This window comes from Hippocampus comes, unplaced genomic scaffold, assembly GCF_001891065.2.
Source record: "Hippocampus comes isolate QL1 unplaced genomic scaffold, H_comes_QL1_v1.1 scaffold7, whole genome shotgun sequence".
In the NCBI taxonomy this organism is placed as follows: domain Eukaryota; kingdom Metazoa; phylum Chordata; class Actinopteri; order Syngnathiformes; family Syngnathidae; genus Hippocampus; species Hippocampus comes.
In genome coordinates, this window is record NW_017842060.1 from 1747020 (window position 1) to 1770658 (window position 23639).

The 23639-nt window shown below is 41.2% G+C and overlaps 2 protein-coding genes across 5 annotated transcripts in view; both read right to left on the reverse strand.

Annotated features, from left to right (window-relative positions):
* The window catches only part of tmem131l (transmembrane 131 like), a 29346-nt gene extending 12533 nt beyond the window's left edge, over nucleotides 1–16813 (reverse strand). For 2 of the 3 annotated variants that reach the window (XM_019862390.1, XM_019862388.1), the window contains exons 1-10: nucleotides 16572–16813; nucleotides 16058–16131; nucleotides 13337–13380; nucleotides 6654–6728; nucleotides 5209–5332; nucleotides 5014–5130; nucleotides 3534–3638; nucleotides 2457–2534; nucleotides 1554–1707; nucleotides 730–788 (exon numbers count right to left, since the gene is read on the reverse strand). In XM_019862390.1, coding sequence (XP_019717949.1) covers nucleotides 730–788; nucleotides 1554–1707; nucleotides 2457–2534; nucleotides 3534–3638; nucleotides 5014–5130; nucleotides 5209–5332; nucleotides 6654–6728; nucleotides 13337–13380; nucleotides 16058–16131; nucleotides 16572–16695 — 954 coding nt within the window. In that variant the 5' untranslated portion in view covers nucleotides 16696–16813. The remainder of the gene's footprint in view (nucleotides 1–729; nucleotides 789–1553; nucleotides 1708–2456; nucleotides 2535–3533; nucleotides 3639–5013; nucleotides 5131–5208; nucleotides 5333–6653; nucleotides 6729–13336; nucleotides 13381–16057; nucleotides 16132–16571) is intronic. The other variant, XM_019862389.1, reaches the window with a different exon arrangement.
* Nucleotides 16814–17317: 504 nt separating this feature from the next.
* On the reverse strand, nucleotides 17318–23168 carry mnd1 (meiotic nuclear divisions 1 homolog (S. cerevisiae)). Of its 2 annotated transcripts, none has more exons than XM_019862391.1 (8): nucleotides 22825–23164; nucleotides 22387–22452; nucleotides 22228–22285; nucleotides 21362–21510; nucleotides 20935–21009; nucleotides 20741–20855; nucleotides 19563–19607; nucleotides 17318–18485 (listed from the first exon to the last, which is right to left on the reverse strand). In XM_019862391.1, exons 1-8 carry the CDS (start codon nucleotides 22825–22827, stop codon nucleotides 18379–18381), a joined length of 618 nt encoding a protein of 205 aa, XP_019717950.1. In that variant the 5' UTR covers nucleotides 22828–23164; the 3' UTR covers nucleotides 17318–18378. The 2 variants fall into 2 exon arrangements, with proteins under 2 accessions (XP_019717950.1, XP_019717952.1); XM_019862393.1 differs by lacking the exon at nucleotides 17318–18485 and adding an exon at nucleotides 18543–19436 and having other exon boundaries at nucleotides 22825–23168.
* Between the last annotated feature and the right edge of the window lie 471 nt (nucleotides 23169–23639).

Here is a 23639-nt window from a genome sequence, read left to right on the forward strand (position 1 = left end):
AGTAATATTGTGTGAGAGATTATGTGTGAATAACTGCTCCAAGTGAAAAATATTCATGTAAAATTGAAAATCGAAATTATTTCAGTAAATATTTGCATTTTGCACATAGAAAACTGATTCACGATTCCATGTTGATGAGAGCATTAAAATGGGGAAAAACAGGACAAAAAAAACATAAAAGGAAATTCAGAAACGATAAAAAATGCGTGAGTAATCACGATTAATTTTTAGTGAATTTAATTATGACAGTTGCATTTTTAATTAGATTCAATATTTTAATCGTTTGGCAGCTCTAATATATATATATATATATATATACAGTCTAACCTTGATTTTCGAACGTCTCGGTTCTCGACCAGTTTGGTTTTCGACCAAAAATTTCAATTTTTTTTATGCCTCGGATGACGAAGAAATTTCGGTTCTCGAACAAACTGAGCGCACTTGAATTTGACTCCTCTCGCCTTCCTTACACGAGGAAGTGACACTACCTCGGGTAGACGAGGAAGTGACGCTTCCTCGTGTTGCTTTCCATTGTGAGCAGACGTGTTCAATAAACATTTTTATTTTCAAAAGAGCGTGGTTTCGTTTTTCGAACAATTTCGGTTTTCAAACAGCCTTCTGGAACGGATTATGTATGAAAACCGAGGTTTATATATATATATATATATATATATATATAAAAAACATTACATTACAACTGATAATAGGTCCAAAACACAAAGAATTCACCTTTACGTAGAGCTTTTTGCTTCCGGAATTTTGCATGTAAACTCCTATTTTTGGTTCCCCTGCAGCAGACATGAGAAGGCAAGCCAAAAAGAAAAGAGAGGTTAAAACAAATATTACATTTTAAAAAAGGGGGCTTTCATCCCAATTAATGTCTGATGTTCCAAATGTATGTCATATCAAGTACCTTGTTTCAAAAAATTGCTCATGTGTACAGCGTGGGAAAAACTTTTCAAGCCCACAGGAGCAGCAGTGGTTCGCGCGATCCATGACGAAACACGCAGCCAACGTGGGGAGGCCCACTTCAAAATAAAATCATTCTGACCACAGTCATACACTGACATTCGTGTCGAGGTCAACTTTTATTTGAAGTTGTTCCCGGCATCACGTCGCGGCAGAACGGCCGACTTCATTTGTTTTTCGAGTCACAGCTGTTACGCCGATTCACAAACCGTTGTCGCCGACATCAACATCACAACGTCATTGTGGAAGTTCAATCGCTAATTAAGGACGTTAAAAAAAAAAAAAAACGAAGCAATAACGCTGAACATTGTATGAGACGGCGCCTGTTGCCAGCGTTTAGCGGCGACTCCGGCGTTAATGGTTAGCAGTTAACTGCCCAGCAAGCAAGAGGGCGGGAGCCGTCGGATGACTTTTCAAACGCATCTTAATCGATGAATAGATGATTCTGCAAAATTTTGATGATGGCAGCCTGACACCGTTGCCATTCATACTGACAACTTTCTAAGAAAGCGACACTCCAACGGGCTGTGTTATGCACGGCATTGGACAGTGGCGATCATTTTACAACATAGGGCAACACCCACCTAGCACGGCCTGTCCGGCGGCGGGGACCATGAGCAGCAACAGCATGTGCTCAATGACGTAAGGCTTGAGCTTGTCCAGGTCGGCGGGCTGTTCGCCTCGTGCAGACAGGTCCATCTGCAGAATGAGGCGCTCCTCGCTCTGGAGGCAGGACCCCTAAGGGGGGGTGGGGAGTAAGGGGTAAGTGCTTTCCTTTTCGAGCAGGGGTCGGCAACCCAAAATATTTAAAGAGCCAGATTGGACCAACCCAACACGTCTGGAGCCGCAAAAAAATTAAAAGCCTGATATAAGCCTGACAATGAAGGCAACACATGCTGTCCCCCCCCTCCCCCCCGCCCAATTAGATCTACTTTGCAATCAATCAACCTCCCGTGATCGACCTGTGACCGCACACGCACGCACTTACACACCATATCGAGCAACAGCCCTAACGTGGTATGGCACGCACTTTTGCAGCGCGTTCATTATCGTAGCTCACGTGTACCGTATTAAAGATGCTTCTCTTGGCCCTCCAGATTCCCATTCCTTGCCTGTACCCTTGGTGAATTGTACATGAAACGCCTTTTTTTTTTTAAACAGCCTGGCACCCCATCCTGCAAATTGGAACGTGTGTCGCAGGCTATGATGTAAATCTTCGTTGACAGAAATGTTGAACTTTAATATTTATTCTTCACATTTTTACAGCATTGGAAAACGTTAAGAATATTTGTGTCATGTTTGTCATCCGACAGAAACCACATTAAAAAATATAAATATTTCCCTCCCCCATTTTTTCCTTTTTCAAACATTTTTTGAAAAATCTCCAGGGAGCCACAAGAGCGGTGCTAAAGAGGCGCATGCAGCCCCGGAGCCGCAGGTTGCCGACCCCCGTTCTAGCGTAACAATAGTATGGACTCTGAAGGTACCTGTGAATTGATGAAAAAACTCTTGGGTAGGCTGCACTCCAGCAGTAGACCCAGAATAGTGATGTTGGACACATCTTCCTGCGGGATTTAAAAACACGAGTGTTAATGGATCAACACTGCGACAAAGCATGTCCACAAAATTGAGTCAAATATCTTTGACTCCATAATTTTATGAAATATCCTTTTAAGAAATATTTTTTACAGAAATGAACACATTGAATAAAATCATAGTTATTATTTTATGAAGAAACAAATAAATACAGCGTTCCCTCACTTTTCGCAGGTGATACCTTCGAAAACTATTCAAAATAACCGAACCACAAAGTTGCAAGGCAACACTGATTTGAATAAATCAATAAAATGCAATCATTTAAATAATACGTAATACAAATTCAACGAAATACAATTAAACTAATTTACCAGTAATAATGTCATAAATTATTTGGCAAGAGTATAATGCATTTCTTTAAAAATAGTAAATGGAGTGGGGGAAAAAAATAAATGGTGGATGAAGATGGGCCCACAAATTCTCACAATGATTTGAGATCTGCTTAATTGTTGCATAAGCTCGTATAATAACGTACTCGTCTGTCAAGTCTGGTTGATTATAAGAACGATAAGGAGTGTGTGACTTTGTCAATCAAGTACAGTAAGGTTATGTAACGGCTTTCTTTTGAAAGCAGAAGCAGAAATGCGGACTGACTGAGTGGTTAGGGCAGGCCACTTCCTCTTGCGTGGGCTACGTCTTGACTTTCAAATAATTCAACACGTATACTTTCACTCTGTGAAACACACACGCACGCACGCACGCACGCACACACACACACACACACACACATGTATGTGCGAACAAACGCACACGCTGACCTTTGAGTGTCATTTCTATTGCTAATGATAGCTAAATCGGAGTCTGTGATCTCTGTGGAAAGTGAGTGGTTGTGCACTCTGGACTGTGTTGTGTCATCCAGGCTGCTGACTTGACACTTTTTGGCGCGTCACAAAAGCCTCTTTGTGCACATGGAAAAATGTTCAGTCGTTTTAGGAAACGCGCCCCTTTCAGCGCGGATGAACACATACCTGAGTTTGGGTCAACTTGATGCTCTGGATGTGAGGGAACACCAGCTGACTGTCCTTTCGCTGGACAGACTTTAATGAGCCCTGGTGGACACCGACACCAAAGACCTGGGAGGGGAAAAAAAACAAACAAAAAACAATTGTGTCAAGTCTTTTTTTTTTTGTAATCATCGACAAAAAAAAAACTGTCTCAGAAAGCAACTAAAGGAGTAATTTTGCAAAGGTTTTTGCTTTTTCTTTGGCTTTTCTGGTCATATTGCTGCAGAAAGAGCCTGGTCATGATCATGAGAGAAGGTGTCATGATAAACATACAGCACGGCACTGCAACTTCCAGCAATGCCTCAAAATGGCCACTGAGTAACGATCAGGCAGGTTAGCTTGGAACGCTAACAGATGAAAGTGGTTCTAGACTCGAGAAAATCTAGAATCTAGAGTTTTATCATCCCGGACAAACAAGGTCACACTGCTGATGCGTGAGGATGAATTCGGTTCTTGAGTTCTTAAGGCTGAGGCATGCTAGCATAGAAAGCTAACATATTAAAGAAGATTCAGTTGTACAGTTTCAATGGCTCGAGTAAGTTAGCTTAGATTGCTAACATAAAATGGTTTTGGTTGTACACTTCCAAAGGCTCAGGCAAGTTTGATTAGATGGGTAATGTTATCGTTATCTTTGGTGACGATGGCTTCTTAATCAGATGAACGACATCTACAAGGCAAGCATGTAAGATTTGTGTGTCAGGAAATGATTCTCCAGGCAGATGTATTTTTGATCGGAATGCTAACTTTTATGTTGGTAAATATGACTCCTTTCCACCACCAAATGTGCATTATTAATTCAGAATCCTGACTGCTATATTTTGGTGATGAAAACAAGGCGTAGGATACTGATACTTTTTATTTATTTCATTTTTTTTTTTTAGCTTTTCCATTTTCCACAATTGTGCCTTGGGATGTTTTGGCACGGCCACACTTTGAGGGCCAACTGCTAACAAATACTCATGAAACTGTCAAGGTAAACACTGAGAGCAACCCAACCAGTCAGAGTGGATCAACAACGCTCATTAGTTTACCACAGAATTAAAATACAGCAGAAGTACTCACTTTGTTGACACCAGACATATACGCAGTCAATACAAGTATATCGGGGAGTCTTTTGGCAATTTCCGCATTTCATAAGCACATGAAAAGTGCATTTACTGCTTGGAGCAAACTAATTTGTGTGTGTATTTGATTTATGGCTTGTACTTAAGCAGCCCAGCACCATTTGCAATTCAGCGGTTATCATTCCGGGTACCCTTTAGTGGTAAAGAAAACAGAAAAGTAAGCATAGAGAAAACCCAAAGAATTGTAGAATTGAGCTAATCACTGCGCTTAAGCCTCCTGAGATTTGCCCCCGCCCCCAACCCCCAAGTCTCATAATCTGAAGTATAAAAGCATCTAACGCCCCTCACAAATGTCAAAAAGTAGACAAAAATCCACCGACCTGATATGAATGCAGCCCGTGAGCCGATGTGTTTATAAATAATGTGTTTTCTATGTTGCCTTCCTCAGATGGAAGGAAAATGAGTTTAAAAGATGTTTTCCCTCTGGGGGGGATCACCTACAACAAAATAAGAACAAATGTCATTTCAAGAGGCCGATGGACGGAGAGTCAACATGATACTCCACAGGCACTTACTCTTCTGTGGAAAGAAGGTATGTGCAAGTGCCTGCTGGACGTAAACATAGACAGCAGCGTCACAGGAACCTCCTGGCTGGGGTTGTGGACATGTATGGTTTCGGCTCTGGGCAGCCCCAGCGGCCTGCAAAAAAAAAAAAAAAAAAAAAAAAAAACGATTTATTTGACACACGTAGCAAGAATTTTGGTTTCTGGCATTTCAAAAAAAGCTGACAGAAGCGGAAACGTTCGCCTTTCATTGTGCCTGTGCTGCATTGGCAGGGCTTTGGTTTACATTGGTGATTCAGATGCAGTATTGTTGGATGTAAAATCGGCTCCTGGCAATTCTTCTCAGGTTTTATTCAGCACATGCTACATCAAAATTTGCATAATCCTCCAAGAGAGTGCAAAATGAATTTTGCAGTGGTTTGGTAGACGCAATTCTGGGCGCGCCCAGTTTTTGTGCGGGCAAGGCTTTAGTAAATCAGGCCAAAGCTGTTTTAACTGTGAAATTAATTTCAAAGACACTGCCAACTGTTTTGTGAAGCCCAAAAAAAAAAAAACAGCAACACACGGATTGTATAATTATATACAAACTCAATTCCAATGAAGTTGGGATGTTGTGTGAATGAAAGAAAAGTAGAATACAATAATTTGCAAATCATGTTCAACCTATATTTGAATACCGTACTCTACAAAGATATATAAGGTTCAAACTGATCAATGTTATTGTTCTTTGCAAAAACAAAACAAAACAAAAAAAACTGATGAACTTCAAATTTTATAGCTGGAACAAGTTCCTCAAAAAAGCTGGGACAGGTGGCACAAAAGTTGAGGAATAAGATAAGATAACCTTTATTTGTCCCACACTGGGGAAATTTGCAGTCAAGAAAAGAAAAAAGAAAGTGTTGCATGCACAAAACAAATAAATGTTTCAGAAAAAGAACTGTACACAGTATAGAATGCAATATAAATATAAGATATAGATACAAGCATATATGCAACTGCATATATGAAGCATAAGGTGCTTATAGAATAATAATAATAATAATAATAATACTCATCCAAGACCTGTTTGTGAACAACTGCGTGAGCAACCAGTTGAATAGTTTAAGGACAAGGTTCCTCAGCGGACAATTTCAGCATTTCATCAATCGGCAGATGGATGGATGCATGGATAAATAGAGAAAGAGAGAGAGAGAGAGAGAGAGAGAGAGAGAGAGAGGAGAGCTAGCTAATTATCGAAAGATAATCTAGCTAATTATCTAGCTAGCTAATGTTCGTTCTAGCTAGCTAGCTAGCTAGCTAGAACATTAGCTAGATAGGTCGATAGCACATTTATTTTCGTTGAACACAACGTCCCAACTTCATTGGAATTGAATTTGTAGTATTTCTGCAACACATTTTGTAAGGTTTGGGCATGCATATAAAATATGTCACCTCAGAGCAGGAAGTGTGTTACTTACTGATTTCCAAACTTTAATATAGCTGGCTGGAAATGCAACGGCCTCCCATTCTCCACGTTAAATACGGAGGAGCTGCTTGAGAGAAGGAACAACATAAATACGCAGGAACCTCCAACAAAACGTCTGAAGAAGTAATTATTTAACCGGAATTTTAAACTTGACCAGGGGTAACAGAGAGGAGAGTTACGTGCATTGCAACAGAGAACATCAAAAGGGACATATGATAAAAAGAAAATACCCCAAATATCCCACAGCCTTCAGTCGAAAAAGACACGAGGCCGAAGTCCCCGGAGTCAGGACGAAGAGGCAAAGTCAGAGGAACTTTGAAAAACGCGCGAGTTGCAATGTGTCCAACCCTGCATTCACTATAAAAATGATTATTTTTACGGCATTTCTAAAAACTAGCAGTCATTTGTACAAAAACGCTTATATTTGTATTTTTTTAATTCTATCGTATGGTATTGCATTGAATACTAATTGTACAAATAAATAAAATAACGCTAATTCACAGATTTCACCTATCACGGGTTCTTTTTGAACGTAACCCCTGCGATAAACGAGGGTTCACTGTATACACACACACTCACACACACACACTACATTAAAACAATGAAAAATATTTGGCAAGTCCAACGACAGCAAATGTGACCAGTATGTTAGCAGCAAGAAGCCTGAACTGCACGTCAGTGTTTCAAGAAAGAAAGAAAAAAAAAAAGCCAAAGAGGACTTCCCTGCTCCACAGTGAAAACACAGCCGAGGCTGGACAGTTTCGTGGGAAGGCCAAAAATAAATGACACGTAATCCAGGGAAACGTCAGCGCAGCTGCACTTGTGAGAGGGCGTGCAGGGTGTGAGATGCGGTGCTAATGAGAGGAGGGAAGCAGCTGATTTGCGCTTGTGTGTGCGTGGAAAACTGGGTCAAACTTTGTTGATGGACGCAGCTGCTGAACACCCCCCCCCACCCCCAAAAGTTTGAATGAACAAAAACCAGGAAGTAGAGAAAAATAAGCCGAGTCAAACAAGGCTAAGCCTCGCTAAGCAGTTTCAACGCGCCACCGGGTTTTGTCATCATGACACACGATTGATCCGAATTGTTTCGCACAAGCCGAGCCACGCTCACCGAAGGCAGTGATATCCCGCGGCGGCTTGTAATTCGAGAGCGCCAATGGTGGGTGTTGCCTCCGGCGACGCCTCATGCGTGAGGCTGTTTATAGCGCGGACGAACCAATCACAGGAAAACAAAGCAGAATATCATAAAAATGCTTGACAGCCAACAGGTGGCCAACATATCCGCCCAGCGCGACTCGGGCGCAGCACAAGAGATTGCTTTCTTTTTCCCAACCTCAGCAGTGCGGTGACTTGACGGTTACGGCGCAGGTGTCAAATTTGAGGCCTGTGGGTCAGATAACGGCTATCCGCGACGAGCAAATGTCGAGGGCAATTAGATCATAGGATGGGGTGATCATGCTGCCACACAAATGGTTTGGTAAGGGACAAGTCAAAATGCCACAAACATTCTGGCTAGCCATCTTTTTTTTTTTTTTAAACCAGTGAGGTGCAAAAGAAACTCTGGGCAGCCTTGAAACCACTTCTCCCTGACTCATCAAATGTCAAAACAAATGCCATTATTGGTCTTTTTATAGAATCAAAACTGTGAGCGTGAACCGGACTGTGGGGGAAAAAAAAAGGATGTAATAATTAAGTCATGTTGCTCAAATGGTTTTAAAAGTTAATAGATGGGAGAAGCACCATCTAATTTTATCGACTTAAAATAAACAGCAATGTTAGGTCGCCAGGAAACGGTGAGTTTTGGCTGACCTAGCTCGCCTTGCCCAAATTTGAAAAAGAATTCAGTGTGACACACAGGCAAAGTTCCGTTTTGTTATTTCCAAATGACATTTTTTATTTATTTATTTATTTATTTTTTTAAATGAGAACGTGACGAGTTTTCGGTTTGCGTCCAAAATACGAAACTAATTCTGTGGTTTAGATTAAAAATATACATATCGGCGCAGCCCCATTGATATCCACCATTTTTGAGGAAATCATCCACTTTGAATTTCAACATTGCCCCCAGGGGCTTTACGGAGTTACCGCAACCATAAAGGAAAATGTGACACTGAATGAAGCGCACGGTCGATGAGTTCCACGCTGATGAATGCGCCGTGCCAAGAGCCATTGAGGAAAACAGTCAGCTGCATTTTGCTGATCTCACAAGTCGCGACCGCTAATGCAGAGCAGACGGTAAATGCAGCTGCGCAGTTCTTTCGCTGTGGCACTTCCTTAAAACAGACGGGGCAGTCCAAACATGGTTAGAAATGCAAACAGGGGGTGAGCGCGGCGAGGGAGGGGAGGGGGGCGCCCGTGTAGATGGCCCATTTGAAACAGCGAGCCCAACAATTGCTGTCTGAGGGGGAGAATGAAAGCAAAAGCAACTCCGACGGCAATCTGTCACAAGCGGCCAGGACGACTGCTCTTTACAATGCAGAGCCGTGAAAGAATGTCAACATGGGAACAAGCTCAAGTTGGGACGGAACGCTTTAATTGTATTCAAGCCGACGTCGTGATGGAGAAGAATGTAATTTTGAAATTGGGGGGGGTGGGGGGGGGCATGGCCGTAACTTCTCGTGTCACCATCTACCCTTCCGTCTCTTTATCAAGCACACACATACACACACTTCCCCTTGGCAAAATAAAGTAAAATAAATCGCAATTGTGAATAACGGCGAGGAAAACAAATGACAAAAACACAATTGCAATTAGATTATTTTACAAAACTGCTCAGGTCGAGTTTCAAGATCATATTTGGTTTTCCAATGAGGGTTTCAAGCCTGGGTCAGGGTTCCGAACGAAAGATTGGGTTTCAAGTAAGAGTGGAGGTTTCAAAGCTTTGGACAGGTTTTCAAACAAAGGTCAAAGTTTCAAGTTGGTTTTTCGCGCTCGGGTTTCAAGCCAAGGTGAGGTTGTCAAGCTGGGGTCAACGGCTCAAACACACGTTTGGGTGTCAAACTTGGGTTAGGGGTTATAAGGACGACATTAAGAAATGTGGACCACATTAACTAACTAAATACATTAATGTTAAGCTTCAGTTTTAATTCTTAGTGAGCCACGGTGTCCCATCATTGATGAGCTATTTTTAGAACAGACTTGTGGGCTACTCATCTTGTCCTTAGGGCTAACTAGTTTCTACTGGTGTCTTTTTATTTGTATTTTTTAGGACTGTGTTCTTTAATCAACCGATAAAAAAATTGCATCCGTGTTTGCAGGCTTGCTGCCTCCTTCCTCCTTCTCCTCCGTGGGTAACTGCTTACCCCTCGCTTCTGTGCTAGCCGAGAATGGAAAACAAAAAAAAAAAAAAACGTGAGTGGCCCCAGTTAACTTCAAGCAGCCTATCATATCGTGCACTGCTTAGAAGTCCCCTGAGTTCATTACCGGTGACAGCCAGTGTTAGCGCTTATTGACACAGTGACATTTTAAACTACAGTCAACCGCCAAACTGGTATTCGGCCCATGTCGAGTTAGAGCTATGGAATTTGGGATCAAGCCAGGGTTAGGGTTTCTCAGTCGGACTTCCACCCTGATTTGAGTTTCAATGCATGGTTTCAAGTTCAGATGAGGTTTTTATTACGGTTTCAAATCAGGGTTTTTAAGCCAGGGGTACAGTTTCAAACCACAGATAGGGTATCAATCGATATGTTAGGGTTTTAAGAATGGGTTCGAGTGTGCAGCATTGGTTGGTAAATTTAAAATATAAAAGTTCAAGTTTCAAATTAGGGTTTCAAATTGAAGTTTGAAGCCTGGATGAGAGATTTAATGCGGAGTTTCAAATTTAGGTTTCAAGACCGTAGTCAACTTTCCAAACAAAGATTTGGGTTGAAAATTTGGGTTTTAAATTCACATTCAAAGCCAGGATGAGGATGATCAGGGAGTGTGTCAAATGAGGTTTTAAAAACTGGGTTAGGATTTCAAAAGTAGGAAAGTTCAGAAAGCCATCTTAGAGTTGGGTTTTGAATTCAGGTTCCTAGCCCGGGTCTAGGTTCCAAATTGCGTCTGTCTGGTTTTTTTTGTTGTTGTTTGTTTTTGTTTTCCCCAGTCATCGAAAGCGGCCTAGCCGACTGTTCCTACGCAACAATGACTGAGTGGCATAAACGTGCGCCTATGACAACTTTGCGCAGCCTGCGGGCTCGAGGAGGGAGGGGCACCACACAGGTGTCACGACACCTCTACTGTCGATGCCCGATCACCTCGAATGCCACTGCCGCTAGCATAAGAGTAAGGGTATCCGCGCTGCTGTTTTGGTTAGCAAGACAGCGCGAGTATTTACTGTGAGCAGGGAATGGCAAGGGTGGTGTCCACTGCCGCGGTACAAAAATAACATGTTATGTTTGCCGCCATTTGATCCCCCCCCCCCACAGTTAAACCCGACTAGGATCTAAGTCACATTAAATCAATATTTGCTGTGATGGGGTCCCTCGGAGGTTTTAGGCTTGTGGGGCCACATTTGGTTTTCCAAGTGGACAGAATTTTTTTTTTTTTTGTGAGGTTAAAAAAAAAATGGCATGACATAACAGTCTATTTTGAAAACTTTTTTTTTTTTACATTGGATTAATTGGATTATTGGCAATTTAATTTCATAAACCAATTATGGAATACATTTTAAATTGGTAGATAGATGCAAGTTTGTATACATGAGGCAGCTAATGTGAGGAGCAAAGGAAAACACAAAAATAACACATTTTTATATTCAATGTCATGATGAGATAAATGGTGGAAAACAAAACAAAAAAATGATGGAAATGCGTTCATTTTACTAACAGGTTTGCATTTTATCATTGACAACAAGACTACGGCGGAAAGCTAGCATTTATGCTAAGTCTGTGGACTGCCACCAATGAAATAAATAAAAATACAACAAATCAATTATTTATTGATGTTTGAAAAAAAAACTATTAAATTAATGCAACAAAAATAGTAAATATACCAAATTTTGAGTTTAATAAAACAAAGAATGGGCAGTTGTGTGTGTGTGTTATTCATTTATTATTTTAAATAAATCTACTCATAATTAAATATGTGTGGGGGGGTGTGAATAAAATTTGCCTTTTCAAGAAATTCATTTGGATGATTCGTGATTTATAATGAAAGTAATTTTGAACAAACAACAAGTGAGAGAAGCGCTAAGTGATGCTGAGTGGCGAGCGGCGACGGCCGAGTGGCTGATAACGCGGGCAAACCAGAGAGGTCGCGCAGCCCGAGAACCCTGGAGGTCAATGAGCTGCTTGTCACCTCCCGTGGGCTCAAAATAGTCCACTGGCGCCGTTCAACAGGTTGGGACGAAAACGAGACTGACTTCATTGACTGGTTGCCGGCGGCATCAACCTTTGCAGTGCGCCTGCTTCGTGACAGTTTTAATTCGACCGAATTGCCGAATAAATATGTATGATGGGGAATTTTGGACTAGGTGGAAGCTGCTCTGACTTATACCAAGGTGTTGAGGTCAGGGTTCAGGTTTCACACTCAGGGTATCAAATTAGGATTTTGTGCGTGGGTGAGGGTTTTAAAAAGGTTTATGATTTTTTTTTAAATTGTTTACATTGAATGCATGTAGAAAAAAACACGACTAAAAACATTCGACATGGTTTTTAAGGTTTCAAGAAAGGTTACTAAGTAGGCTGTCAAGCTAGGTTTTTTTTGGGGGTTGAGTTGGGCAGGGTTATAATTTCAATAAGGGTTATGATTTCACATTAGCTGCCTTTTAATAAGTTTTTTGAAGTGCATGAGAAAATCCAGAAGGTGCCCCGGCGGGGAGACACCGTGATGCTAAATCCCACCAGAAACTATTGATGTTTCCGTTGGAAAACCAAACCAAAAAAAAAAAAAAGCATTTTCTTTTGCAGGGGGAGCAGCTGGGAACGACGGACCTCCCCTCCATTTTTAAGGAGTTCTAAAATTAGTCAGGAATTCTGTTCTGTGCCTCTCGCTTACCCACGGCCCCCAACCTCCCACCATAACCCCTCCATGCCCCCCAGCCCACAACAGCAATATAAACAACATAGCTATCCTGAACACAGTGGAAGGCCCTTTACAAATGGAATTATGAACTGAAAGCGCACCACAAGAAATGTTTTGAATGTGTAAAAAGCTGGTTCAAAATAAAACTAATTCTGGGTGAAATCAAAAGCAAGACCTTGTTTACTTGGCAAAAGGTTTTTTTTTGTTTTTTTTGAAATACTCAAAACATCCCCGAGGGTCTCACAAGAGGTCAAATCTGAATAAAGAACTTGTTGATTGCTTTTTTTGGGGGGGACACATTCAAAAGATCACAAGAGTCTTACGAAGGGTGATATTAGAATCAAAAACACTTTTTTTTTTTAACACAGAAACAGGTCAGCCTTTTTTCCTCTTCAAAATGTCACCCCGCAGAGTTGAAGCACAGGCCGAATAAGAATCAAGAACCTGTCTTACAAATCGTTTGTGGTGAACAGGGACTGTAGACTGCTCCCATTCTGTGACGGGATTCTACAGATGGACAAGTTTTGATCTGGCGCATTTAAGGCATGCTACCTAGTGGACACATTTTCTGACCAAACGTTGAAACTAACTGCCCGCCTGCCCGCGGAACAATCAGGAGCATGCGCAAACATAGTGGTTTACGCTAACACTGCGAATCGTGAACAAACCTACCTGTCTTCAAGTGGAAGACCATCTTTTCTTGGCCCCTTTTCCACCTACGAACGAGAAAGGAATGTTAACATAGACTGCAACCGATCAGAGTGATCTGGGCTCAGGTATAGCCTTTGCCCAGTGTCGCAAAGATTTCCAATGGTTATATTCTGGGGCTGCTTGCAACATCCAGCACTGGGTGTCTTGAATTTGAGCAGTGTATTATGAAAGTGCTTTGACTTGATATGATCCCTACTGTTACAAAGATTGTTCTCAAATGGGATAAAGACCGAGCAAGGTACAAAACATTTGGCATTTTGGAGCAAAAACTGGTCTGCTTTGCGAAAATGACATCTCAGGACTATCAAACCATCATGAAGCCAAATGTGTCAGAAGGCATAGACTCAAATAAGATCAAGAACCAAAACTGTGGATTCTTTTATTTTTTTAAGTTCAGGAATTGAACATTGACCACTTTGCGATCCGAAATAGAATGTGTATGTATTAGGTCACATCTTGGTGAAGAAAAACAAAGAAAATTGGTGTTTTGTCACATCCTAATGGATTAAGTGAGCACAACGGGAGCTGATGGAGCACAACGACAAGGACGCACAAGCTGACAACTCATGTTGATGTTTTGCGGCAAATAAGCTGAAGACACACAAAAATATTCCACCATTGACAATGGAGAGAATACAACGGCGCTCCTAAAGTCGAACCCAACGGGTGACCTCCATTTGGCTTCAAATAATGTCCCCTCCATTCAACTTTTAATCACTGTACAGCATGTTGTAAGTAACAATTTACGACCGCTAACTGTCCTACTCACGCAAAAAGATGTCAACCAGGTATCAAAAAACACAGGAAGCAAGGTAGCCTAGCATATTAGCAGGCAGCCAGGGAGGACAATTAAGGCATGAGGACTCCTTTGTCATTATCGTTTTAATATTCTTAACTGTCACACAACGTGTAAGAAAAACCGAAACCAACGTCTACATTACACTACATTTCAGTCATATGTGCCCCCCCACCCCCGCTTATGTCCTTCCGCTTGTCTGTCTGCCTCCCTCTAACTATTTATTGATTAAGATGATAGCCTGCGGTATGAATAAGTTTTTATATCAGTTTAATTTAATTTGCAGAGAAGAGTCCTATACCTATTTCCTGAGTTTAGGAGCTCAAATTGGGAGTGTAGCACATGAGAAAGATTGTTTAAAATGTTGTTTGCCTGTTGAATAACGGACTGCACCTATATGTCCTGGGGAGCAGGGGGTGGGGGCTGCCCGATGTCTTAACCAAGCTGGTTATCTGAGCCTTGGATTTAACAGTTAGGTTCCCAAACCAACTGGTTTTTCCGAAGCGCAGGACTCACTCAATGGTTGCTCTATAAAAGATCAACAGAATTGTACGGAGTCGTCTGAACTTTGTGAATCGAGTCATCAGCTGATGTTGTTTTACTTTGATTTTTAAACCACATTTTCTTCAAGTGATAAAACACAAAAACATACTCCTCTGACAAAAAACAAAACTGAATTTCACCGGACACCATCTTACCAATTTCCAAAACACTTGAAGCGTTACACTCAGGGGGTTATTCTAACCAGACACAGACTTGTCTTTTTGCGGAAATCTTGGCAAGTTGCTCATACTTGTTTAGCTCCACCGGTGGTATCAGCGCATGTCTATTTAGGTGGGATTGGTGGGAACGGCAGGGGTCCCTCTTCCACGCCCCCTCAGGTAACATGACAGTCAGCTGTGGCGACCTCACTGCGAGTTATCGGTTAACGTGCGCTTACGTAATCGCTCGCTTGCTCAGAAAATGTCATCGCTTTAGGGTGAGGCCAAAACATTAGATACACAACCCAATGAGATTATACGTTTGCCATTTATTTAAATTAAAACACAAATAATTATAATAATTTTAAAAAATATTCAACAAAGTATTTTTTAAACACTTCTAAATAAAATGTTTTATCTCAATTTTTCCATTCATATAGTTAACTTTAATTTATTTAAATTAAATAATGGCAAAAATACTCACAATGACAATGTCTAACCAACCAAACAGTTTAATCGACATACATGCATGCAGGCAAACATATCCAAATATTCAGGAAATGGTCTAGCCAAGATAATACACTCATGTAATGCCTAATATTAATAACTGTTTTTATTGCTCCCATTACAGTGACAAAATGCTATTCTATTCACATAAATCAAATATTCTTAATAAATAATGACTAGGAAAAAAAGAATCATGGTCTTGTACAGTACCCCCCCCAAAAAAAAGCAGCCTGTTGCACCTCCATGATGTAGTGAAGACTAGAACATTGCATTGAGGGAAGCCGCATGGTGGAGGGGCTGACCAGGCGCAGTTTGCATGACAAAAATCTGACATATGCATCATTTATAAATACACAAAGTCCTTGGAAAACTAAAATTGCGATAATCGTCAATGGAGTACGGGGACAAAAGAGGAGGAGGGGGGGTGCACATGTGCACCGTGAAGACAAACAATGGATGTCACACACGTGCTCCGGGTTGGAGCTCTTTTTGGGGTGAATTTTTTTTAAATAAATTAATAAACTACTTCTGAAAAATTATGTTTACAAACGTGCATAAATAAGGTGTGGCGTTTACCCGGTTGGAGCTCTTTTTGGGGCGAAATTTTTTTAATAAATTAATAAACTACTTCTGAAAAATTATATTTACAAACGTGCATAAATAAGGTGTGGCGTTTACCTGCAGCGGGACAAGCGTATCTGCATCCTCCGGCTGCCAGACCTCAACCACGCTGGTGGCCATTTGATTCAGAGCTTTTGAATGGGCGAGAAAAACAAAATATCAGGTCAGACGTAAGGTGGGAAGTTTCTTCAGCAGCGATCCGCAGATTTATCGGCGGTAACGAAAGTAGCTCCTCGTTCCGAGCGAGCGCATGAACGAAACGAAAAGGGTGACATGACTTGGCATCGCTTTGACAAAAGCTCGCTAGTTAGCAGGAAGCATTAGCACGGCGGCTAAGCCAACTTGCTCACACAAACAAACCTTTTGTGTCACGTTTTCCTTCTAAACTGCTCGGAGCTACAAGTGTCGAAAAACACTTCAATAAGCGCGCGGGTGTAAAGAAAGCGTGAAGCGAACTATTAAAGCCCCATTCGAGAGCGCTGTCAAATGAACGCCTGGCGAACTTGACGTTACGGGAGGAGAAAAAAAAGATGATTGTTTTGTTTTTGTTTGTTTTTTTTTCCGGACGAACCTTGTCTCTGAGCTCCTCCGTTCTGCACGCAGTGTAAAATTAAGTGCAATATTCCCAGTAATACGTTGAGCCACGTCTTCCGGTGACAGTAGCTGCCCTGCTGGAAGTCCTGCGGCCCCGCCATGCCTTGTGTTTCACCACACCGCCGCCGCACTCGCTCGCTCGGTGCTTCCTTCGTTGTCTCGGCGCACAGCAGCCACAGCAGCCGCCCCCCAGCCTCCTCCGCCAGCTAGCACTCCGGCCCTCCCTCGCTCCCGCCTCCCTCCCTTCCACGGTCTACTCCGGCGCATGCGCAATGCGCAAGCAAGCAGCGACGTGGTCGACAAAAGTGAAGTCAATTGTGTGTCACCCCAGTCGGGGTAATATTATTTAGCCTCTTTAAAAATAAAACAAGAGTTTTTCCCACAGTTCCACCCAAAATTGCCAATTCAGTCCCAATGTTACATTCACCGTCACAAAGTCACATTGTTGTCATTCCACATTCTAAATGTTGAACTCCCCTTGGGAACGTTTTTCTACAACCCCGAAATTTCCACATGCAAAGAATTCCACATTTTCACAAATATAATTCCAAATCAATCAAGATTTTTTTACCAATATTAATTCCAATCATCCCACATCACTCAATATCAGTCAACACTTCCCACCATAATTTCATCTCATTCAACATCCAGCAACCCCCCCCCCCACATCATTTCACATCATTCACCCAAATCAGTCCACATCCAACAACGTATTGCACATTATCCTGGAAGAGGACTATTTTAATCTTGAAAGATGATGACTTTTCATCCAACAAAAACATGTTTCTGTTCTTGGGAAACATGACATTTCCTCAAAGAAAAAAAAATGTGAGGACATTTGAGAGCTACACATTGCAGTGATGCTTAACCGGAAGGAGGATTCTGACGGGAATCCTCGGAAACATTTCTGGCCGGTAAATAAGTGGTTCCTGGACCGAGAACGCTCTACTATCGAATAATCCCTGTGCATCCCCAACTGGAAGATGACAGGTTGGAGTATTTGCCGTGAAAAAGGAAGTGCGAGGTCCCGTTCCTCATCTGCTCAATAACACCATGTGAGCGTTCCAAGTGTGCTTCCCTGAGTCGCCAGTAAATTCAGCACGAAAGAGCGTGACGATTGGCGGCGATGACAGGTTGGGCAAGTACACACACGAGCGATGTTACGCCGCAGGTGGGTGTGTCCAAACAAACCTGCACTCAGGCATTTATGGACATTTTTCTCCCCCTCTCCTCTATCTCTTGAGCTACTTCACAGGGTCAGCACATTTTCACTGCAGTCACAAAGCCGCCTGGCGTATCGTAAAGCAAAAAATAAAGTGACGTCTTTTACGGCGTAAGCGGTGGAAAAACAGAACGCTGGAGTACATGCGTTGACTCACTGAGCTTATCTGAGTAAACACACCGCCGATCCGCATCTCGTTTTGCAGAAGATGCCAGTCGTCATCGCTGACATGCCGTGACAGAATTGTTCCCGTTTTGTTGGCTCGTAACAGAAATATCGTTTGTACGGGCCCGGGGTAGAAACGAAGAAACGTTTTGCATTGTCAAGTGGCAATGAATGGAACCCTGCGATAACAATCGAAAAAGGCAAAATTCAACGATGACGGATCTCCTCGGGAAGTCCGGCTTTTAGGCCAACAGATGCAAAACAGTTTTTGTCACCTAACCCGCTAATGGACGCTCTTTGTTTCGTCTCCGGTTGCGCGAACAAGTCAAACATGAGCCGATGAGATCCATCTGGTCACACAAGACGTGCGTCCTTCAACTGGAGAACCGAGAGTCAGTCAGTCCAAGTAGTCAAAGTCCTCGGGGATCCCGAAGGCTTTGTCGATGCGGCTGTCATCGAACGCAAACTTTTTCTTGGTCCATGACTTGATGGCAAAAACATTGTCTGGAAAGACAAACAAAAAAATAATTTTGAATGTGGGTGGTTTGACGGGTACGCCTAGTCGGGGGACAGAGGTGTTGATCGTGTTCTTGGAATTGGAAAGCCATGATTCAGTCGGGGCAGGAAGAAAGCGCAAGGGTTTTTCGGCCGGGTCTGATTGTGCTTCTTTCAGTTTCAGCTGATTCAGTAACCTGTTTAGGTAACATACTAGTTGGTTGAGAATGTAATTGTGTCCTCCAAATCCCGTTTCTATAGTGACCCATTTAAGCGGTCTACCACTGATGGAGTCCTGTTTACTTTCTGTTTCATCGTATTCAGCATCATGTTTGGACAGCAAACGTTTTCGGGGTCTGTATAAAATCATAACCACGACTAGTTTACTTTATGTTTCAGGTTCCACAGCAACCCTTTTAGGCAGCAAACGTATTGGCCATGACTGCAATTGTACCCTCCACTGGAGGAATCTTGTTTGCTTTCTGTTTCAGCTTCTACAGCAACCCATTTAAGCGGCAAACTAGTCGAGCCAAAGGGTAAATGTGTGCCCGCCACCAGCGGAATTCTGTTTACTTTCTGTTCCATCTACTCTAGCGACCCGTTTCGGTGGCTAATTCGTAGTGGGGCCTGGATATACTATATTGTAATTGTGCTCTTTGTTTTCCGTTTTTCCTTTCTGTTTCTACAGCAACCTATTTCGGCACCTTGGAAATGAATATATGTGCCAGAAATGGAACAAAAGTATGCCATTTTCATAAAGCCATTCTTTAAAAGAAGAGATCAGCTGTATTTTCCCCAAATCTTTTTTTTTATTCGTCTTCTTGTTTGAATATGCGCGTATCATTCAATTCAACGGCACACCGACCCCATTTTCTTCACCTTTCACTTCCTGTTTTGCTTTTTGTTCACTTCCAGCTCGGTCAAACAGACCGAGGCATTTTGACCGTCACCATGGTTACACTTGGGGAGTCAACAATAGGACAGAGAGAGAGAAAACGAGAGTCTTCACATGTCACTTGTTTCACAAGCCGCACTCGTGCTCCTTTGAAATTAATTGCAAGCAGGGTGTGCCGGAAAATGACTCACCTGTCCACCTAGAAACAGCTTCTTTGGCCACCATGTTTGATTTTCCTGCAAAACGAGAAAAGGCAAACTGGTTTGTGGATTACTCACGGTAATGATAGAACGAGTTGGCAGTCCAAGGCAGAAAAAGTCCTAATGAGTTTACATTGTGAAACCAGATTCATTACAAAGGGATGTCCCGATCACGCTTTTCTGGCACCCGACTCCCGATTGTCTTTGGTTTGAAGTATTTGCATCCACTACAACAGTAATGCATTAAGAAAAAAAAAAAAAAAACAACAAGTGTGCGTCTGATATTTTTCAAATGAATATCGAAATTTACATCTGTCAATGTGTATATGTAATACGTTACATATATTTACATTATATAGAAAATTCCATCAAATCAGTGCCAAATGCTATTTGTAATACTGAAAGTTCAATATTTTATTCCCCTCTTCTTTTTTTTTTTTTTAAAGAAATCAATGTGCACGACACGCTTTATAAAAATGTATTCTCATTTCAAACCCTCTCTTTGATACATTTGATTGATCTTCAATAGCAGTGAGAAATTTGGATCATTTAAGCCTTCCAGTGACGTGAGGTGAACACGGTGTTCTCTCACATCTGTCGGCGTCACGCTGCACAACTGATGCCTAACTACAGGTTACGTACGTTTACGAGACATGAAAATGAGTCGCCTTCAAATAGATGCCGATTCATTTGAGAAAAACAGACATCCCGCTAATTGATGCTCCGTCGGTGAAAAAAATATATATGTAGGCAGACGCAGTGCCTTGATTAGTCGCGGGGTGTGTCAAACAACAAATAAAATAAACGCCTGTCTCAAGATGGATGGCCAAGCAGGAAGAAAATGGTTTGCTTGTGTAATTATCTCAGTTAATTATCTTATTTCCTCAAATGTTAGCCAAGCCTTAAATGGATGCCATGTCCTTAAAAGTGTGTGTGTGTCATCCACTGATAAAAAAAAAAAATACAAATAAACACCTCCCTCAAATTGACGCCTGCATCACGAAAAACACATCATCATTCTTGACCTACGTTGTAATGTGTTAATGTGTTAAAAAAAAAAAAAGGAATAATGTTAAAAAAAAAAAAGGAATAAATTGCCAGATTTTTGCTTATTTTAAAATAGCCAGTGCTGGCCGATTAAATTGGCTCGGCTAGTCACTAGTACTCACTCATCTGTTCAACAACTTGTGGGTCGCAATCCTTGTACTTGTCCAACTCAGTCTGCAGCTGAGCTCGCTCGTCTTTCAGAGCCTGAAGTTCCTTCAACATGCCGCTCCTCTCTTTCTACACATTCACACACACACGGTCAATCAACTTGTGAGCACATTTAACATTTGATCTGCTCGCAAACGTGTATTCTTACTGTATCCTGACGTCCTTCTTTGGCTTTTCCAATCGCGTCCTGCAGAGAAATTTGGCGCTGCTTTGCCTCTGACACCTTTGAATATAAACAGTCTTGCATTACAGTTAGATTGCAACTGGGGAAAAAAAAAGCAGCAACCCATTCAGGGAGTAAACTAGATCAATATGGGCCTGCATTCAACTGCACCTTCCATTGGCGGAATCCTAGGCCCCAACTCATTAATCGATTGAATGATACTAAAATCTACAAATAATAATTGCCGATTTTTTTCTTTTTTGGTAAAAAAAAAAGAAAAAAAAAAGGACAAAGTATTCTAAAATTGGCAAGTGTTCTGCTTGTAATTCATCGTTCTTGTTGTTAACGTCAAGGGCCCAAAAGAGAGAAGTTATCAGATTCAGAATGTATTTTTTTTTCCATGTGCGCTCACTTGTTTGTTCAGCTCCTCCAGTTTGAGCTCGCGAGTGTGCAGAGCTTTGCTGGGGAAAGCCCAGTAGTAGTTGGACGTGCCCACACGCTCACAGTCCACCATGTTGTCATCCACCAGGCTTTGCAGCACCTCCTTCACCGTCATGGGCGCTGAAAAGGCGTCACAGACAGGACATCACACGACATGGCGCCCTCTTCCATCCCCGGCTGTTATGGTGGTAATTGGAGAGCTCCGCATTTCATTTTATAAAATGTGCCCGAATCATTTATTTCGTTCATCAGTTATACTAAACAGCAATAAACTTATTCCAGAAGAGATGAATCCAATCCGATTCTGATGATCTCCATTTCTGTAATTTTCTACAGGAAAATTGGATTGGCTTGCATTTGACTGCAGACGGAATGTTTTTTTTTCTTTTCCTTTTTTTTTTTTTAATGTGTGTGCCTCTCTAATGTCAACAAAGCAAAAACATCTGCGGCCTGTAAGGCATTTGGAGAGAATGTAGCCAAGCCAGAATGACATCTGAAATGTGACACTTCTTTAATTTAAAAAAAAAAAGTATTCAGAGCAACACCAGCAGTCGGATATTGGGGAAAACATTAAGGATCTCCAGGAAACGCCCCTCTTCCCCTCCTCTCCCCGTCGTCAATAAGTAACGACTTCATGCCCGAGTAAGGGGCTCAAAAACATGTGCTTTTAATCAGGGCCCAGCCCGGCCAACTACATTGTTATTGTTGAAGCAAAGGCACTTTTATACAACACAGAGCTGTCGTTTCTCTGCATGGTGTAGCACTGCTACATATTCAATATAGTTAACGGGGTCATTTTTAAATGCTTTTTATGATTGTGGATTATAATTTACTTACTTATTCCCTTTGTTTTAGGGGCAATCTTCTCGATGTCTTTCAGCTGAAATACATCCTTCTACAACAACAATAGAAATAAGTATTTTATTGTGTATTAGAAAAAGACGGCAACCATTATTTTTGTGAAGATTTGTGTATAAATCACCGACTATTACTCACGGTTTCAAAGAAAATCTCCATCATACGACTTCTCTTCTCCTCCAAACTTAGTCCTTTCTTTTTGGACTGAAATAGCAGTGATAATTAAAATACCAAAATAAAAAATCTTTTTTAAAAACACGCTTATTTTTCACGTTTCATTATATTTTAATCTAGTAAAGACGTAAAATGAAATTCGGTGTTGAGACGACGCTGATTTGCGACAGGAGGCATCCATTTACGCTAACTACTAACTATCCATTCAGCGACCATTTTCTCAGAAAAGTTGACATTATCGCGATTTTTTTTCAAATAAAACACAAATTAAATGACTTAAACAATTCGGTACTATGTCATTCAAGTAAAAACGGAGGAATTTTGAGTAAGTGAAACCCGTAAGACGTCACTTCCAGCTCGATACTCGTCTAAACGCTACTAGAAACACCAAAAATAGCTTACCATTTTGATGATTAGGCCGCCTACAATAGTACACTATCGCTAATGCCTGATAAATCGTTGTGAAAACGTTTTTTTGTCTGATACTTGTCCTGTTTGTTTTGTTTTGGCTCCAAATGAAAATAGAGTGTCGTGGCGCTTCTGAATTTCCCGCGGAGGTCCAGTCAAGGGACCGCACTGTGTCGCATTCAAGTGTATCCCGGAAACTATAGCTACTACTGCTGTTAGATTATGAGACCAAGCTAACGCAGTCACATGTTTTTGTTATGGAATATGTGTCGGAAAGAAATGCGCTTATCTTAATGTTTGTCACTTTTCATCAGTCATGTTGACAAAGGATAGCAGCACTGCATGTTTATATGATCAAAAATCCGGCAAAACTGTTTATTGTTGAAAGTGTAATGGTTTCCGATGGTGGTCAAGGCACCTTAATTTTAAGAGAGAACTTGAATTATGACCATGATAGAATTGTAATATTAAAAGAAAGATTATACCAGAATCAATTCCGAATGTGATTATAACGTGTAGATATCAAAATCGTAACTCAATTTTAAAAAAGTTGTCATGTCATAAGATGATAAATTTGTAATGATATGAGAAATTTCATTTTTTAATTAAAAAAATCAAACTACTTAGGATAAAATAATAATTTACGGTAAAAAGTCAGCCAAGTTGTAAATTTAAAAAAAAAGTTGCAAATAGGAAAGAAGTCATAATATGAGAAAAAAAAGCAAAATATATTTTACAATCAGTGTAATATTACCAAAAGAAGATAAAATATTTCAAATAGTAATAGTATGTTTTCATGTCAATAGCAA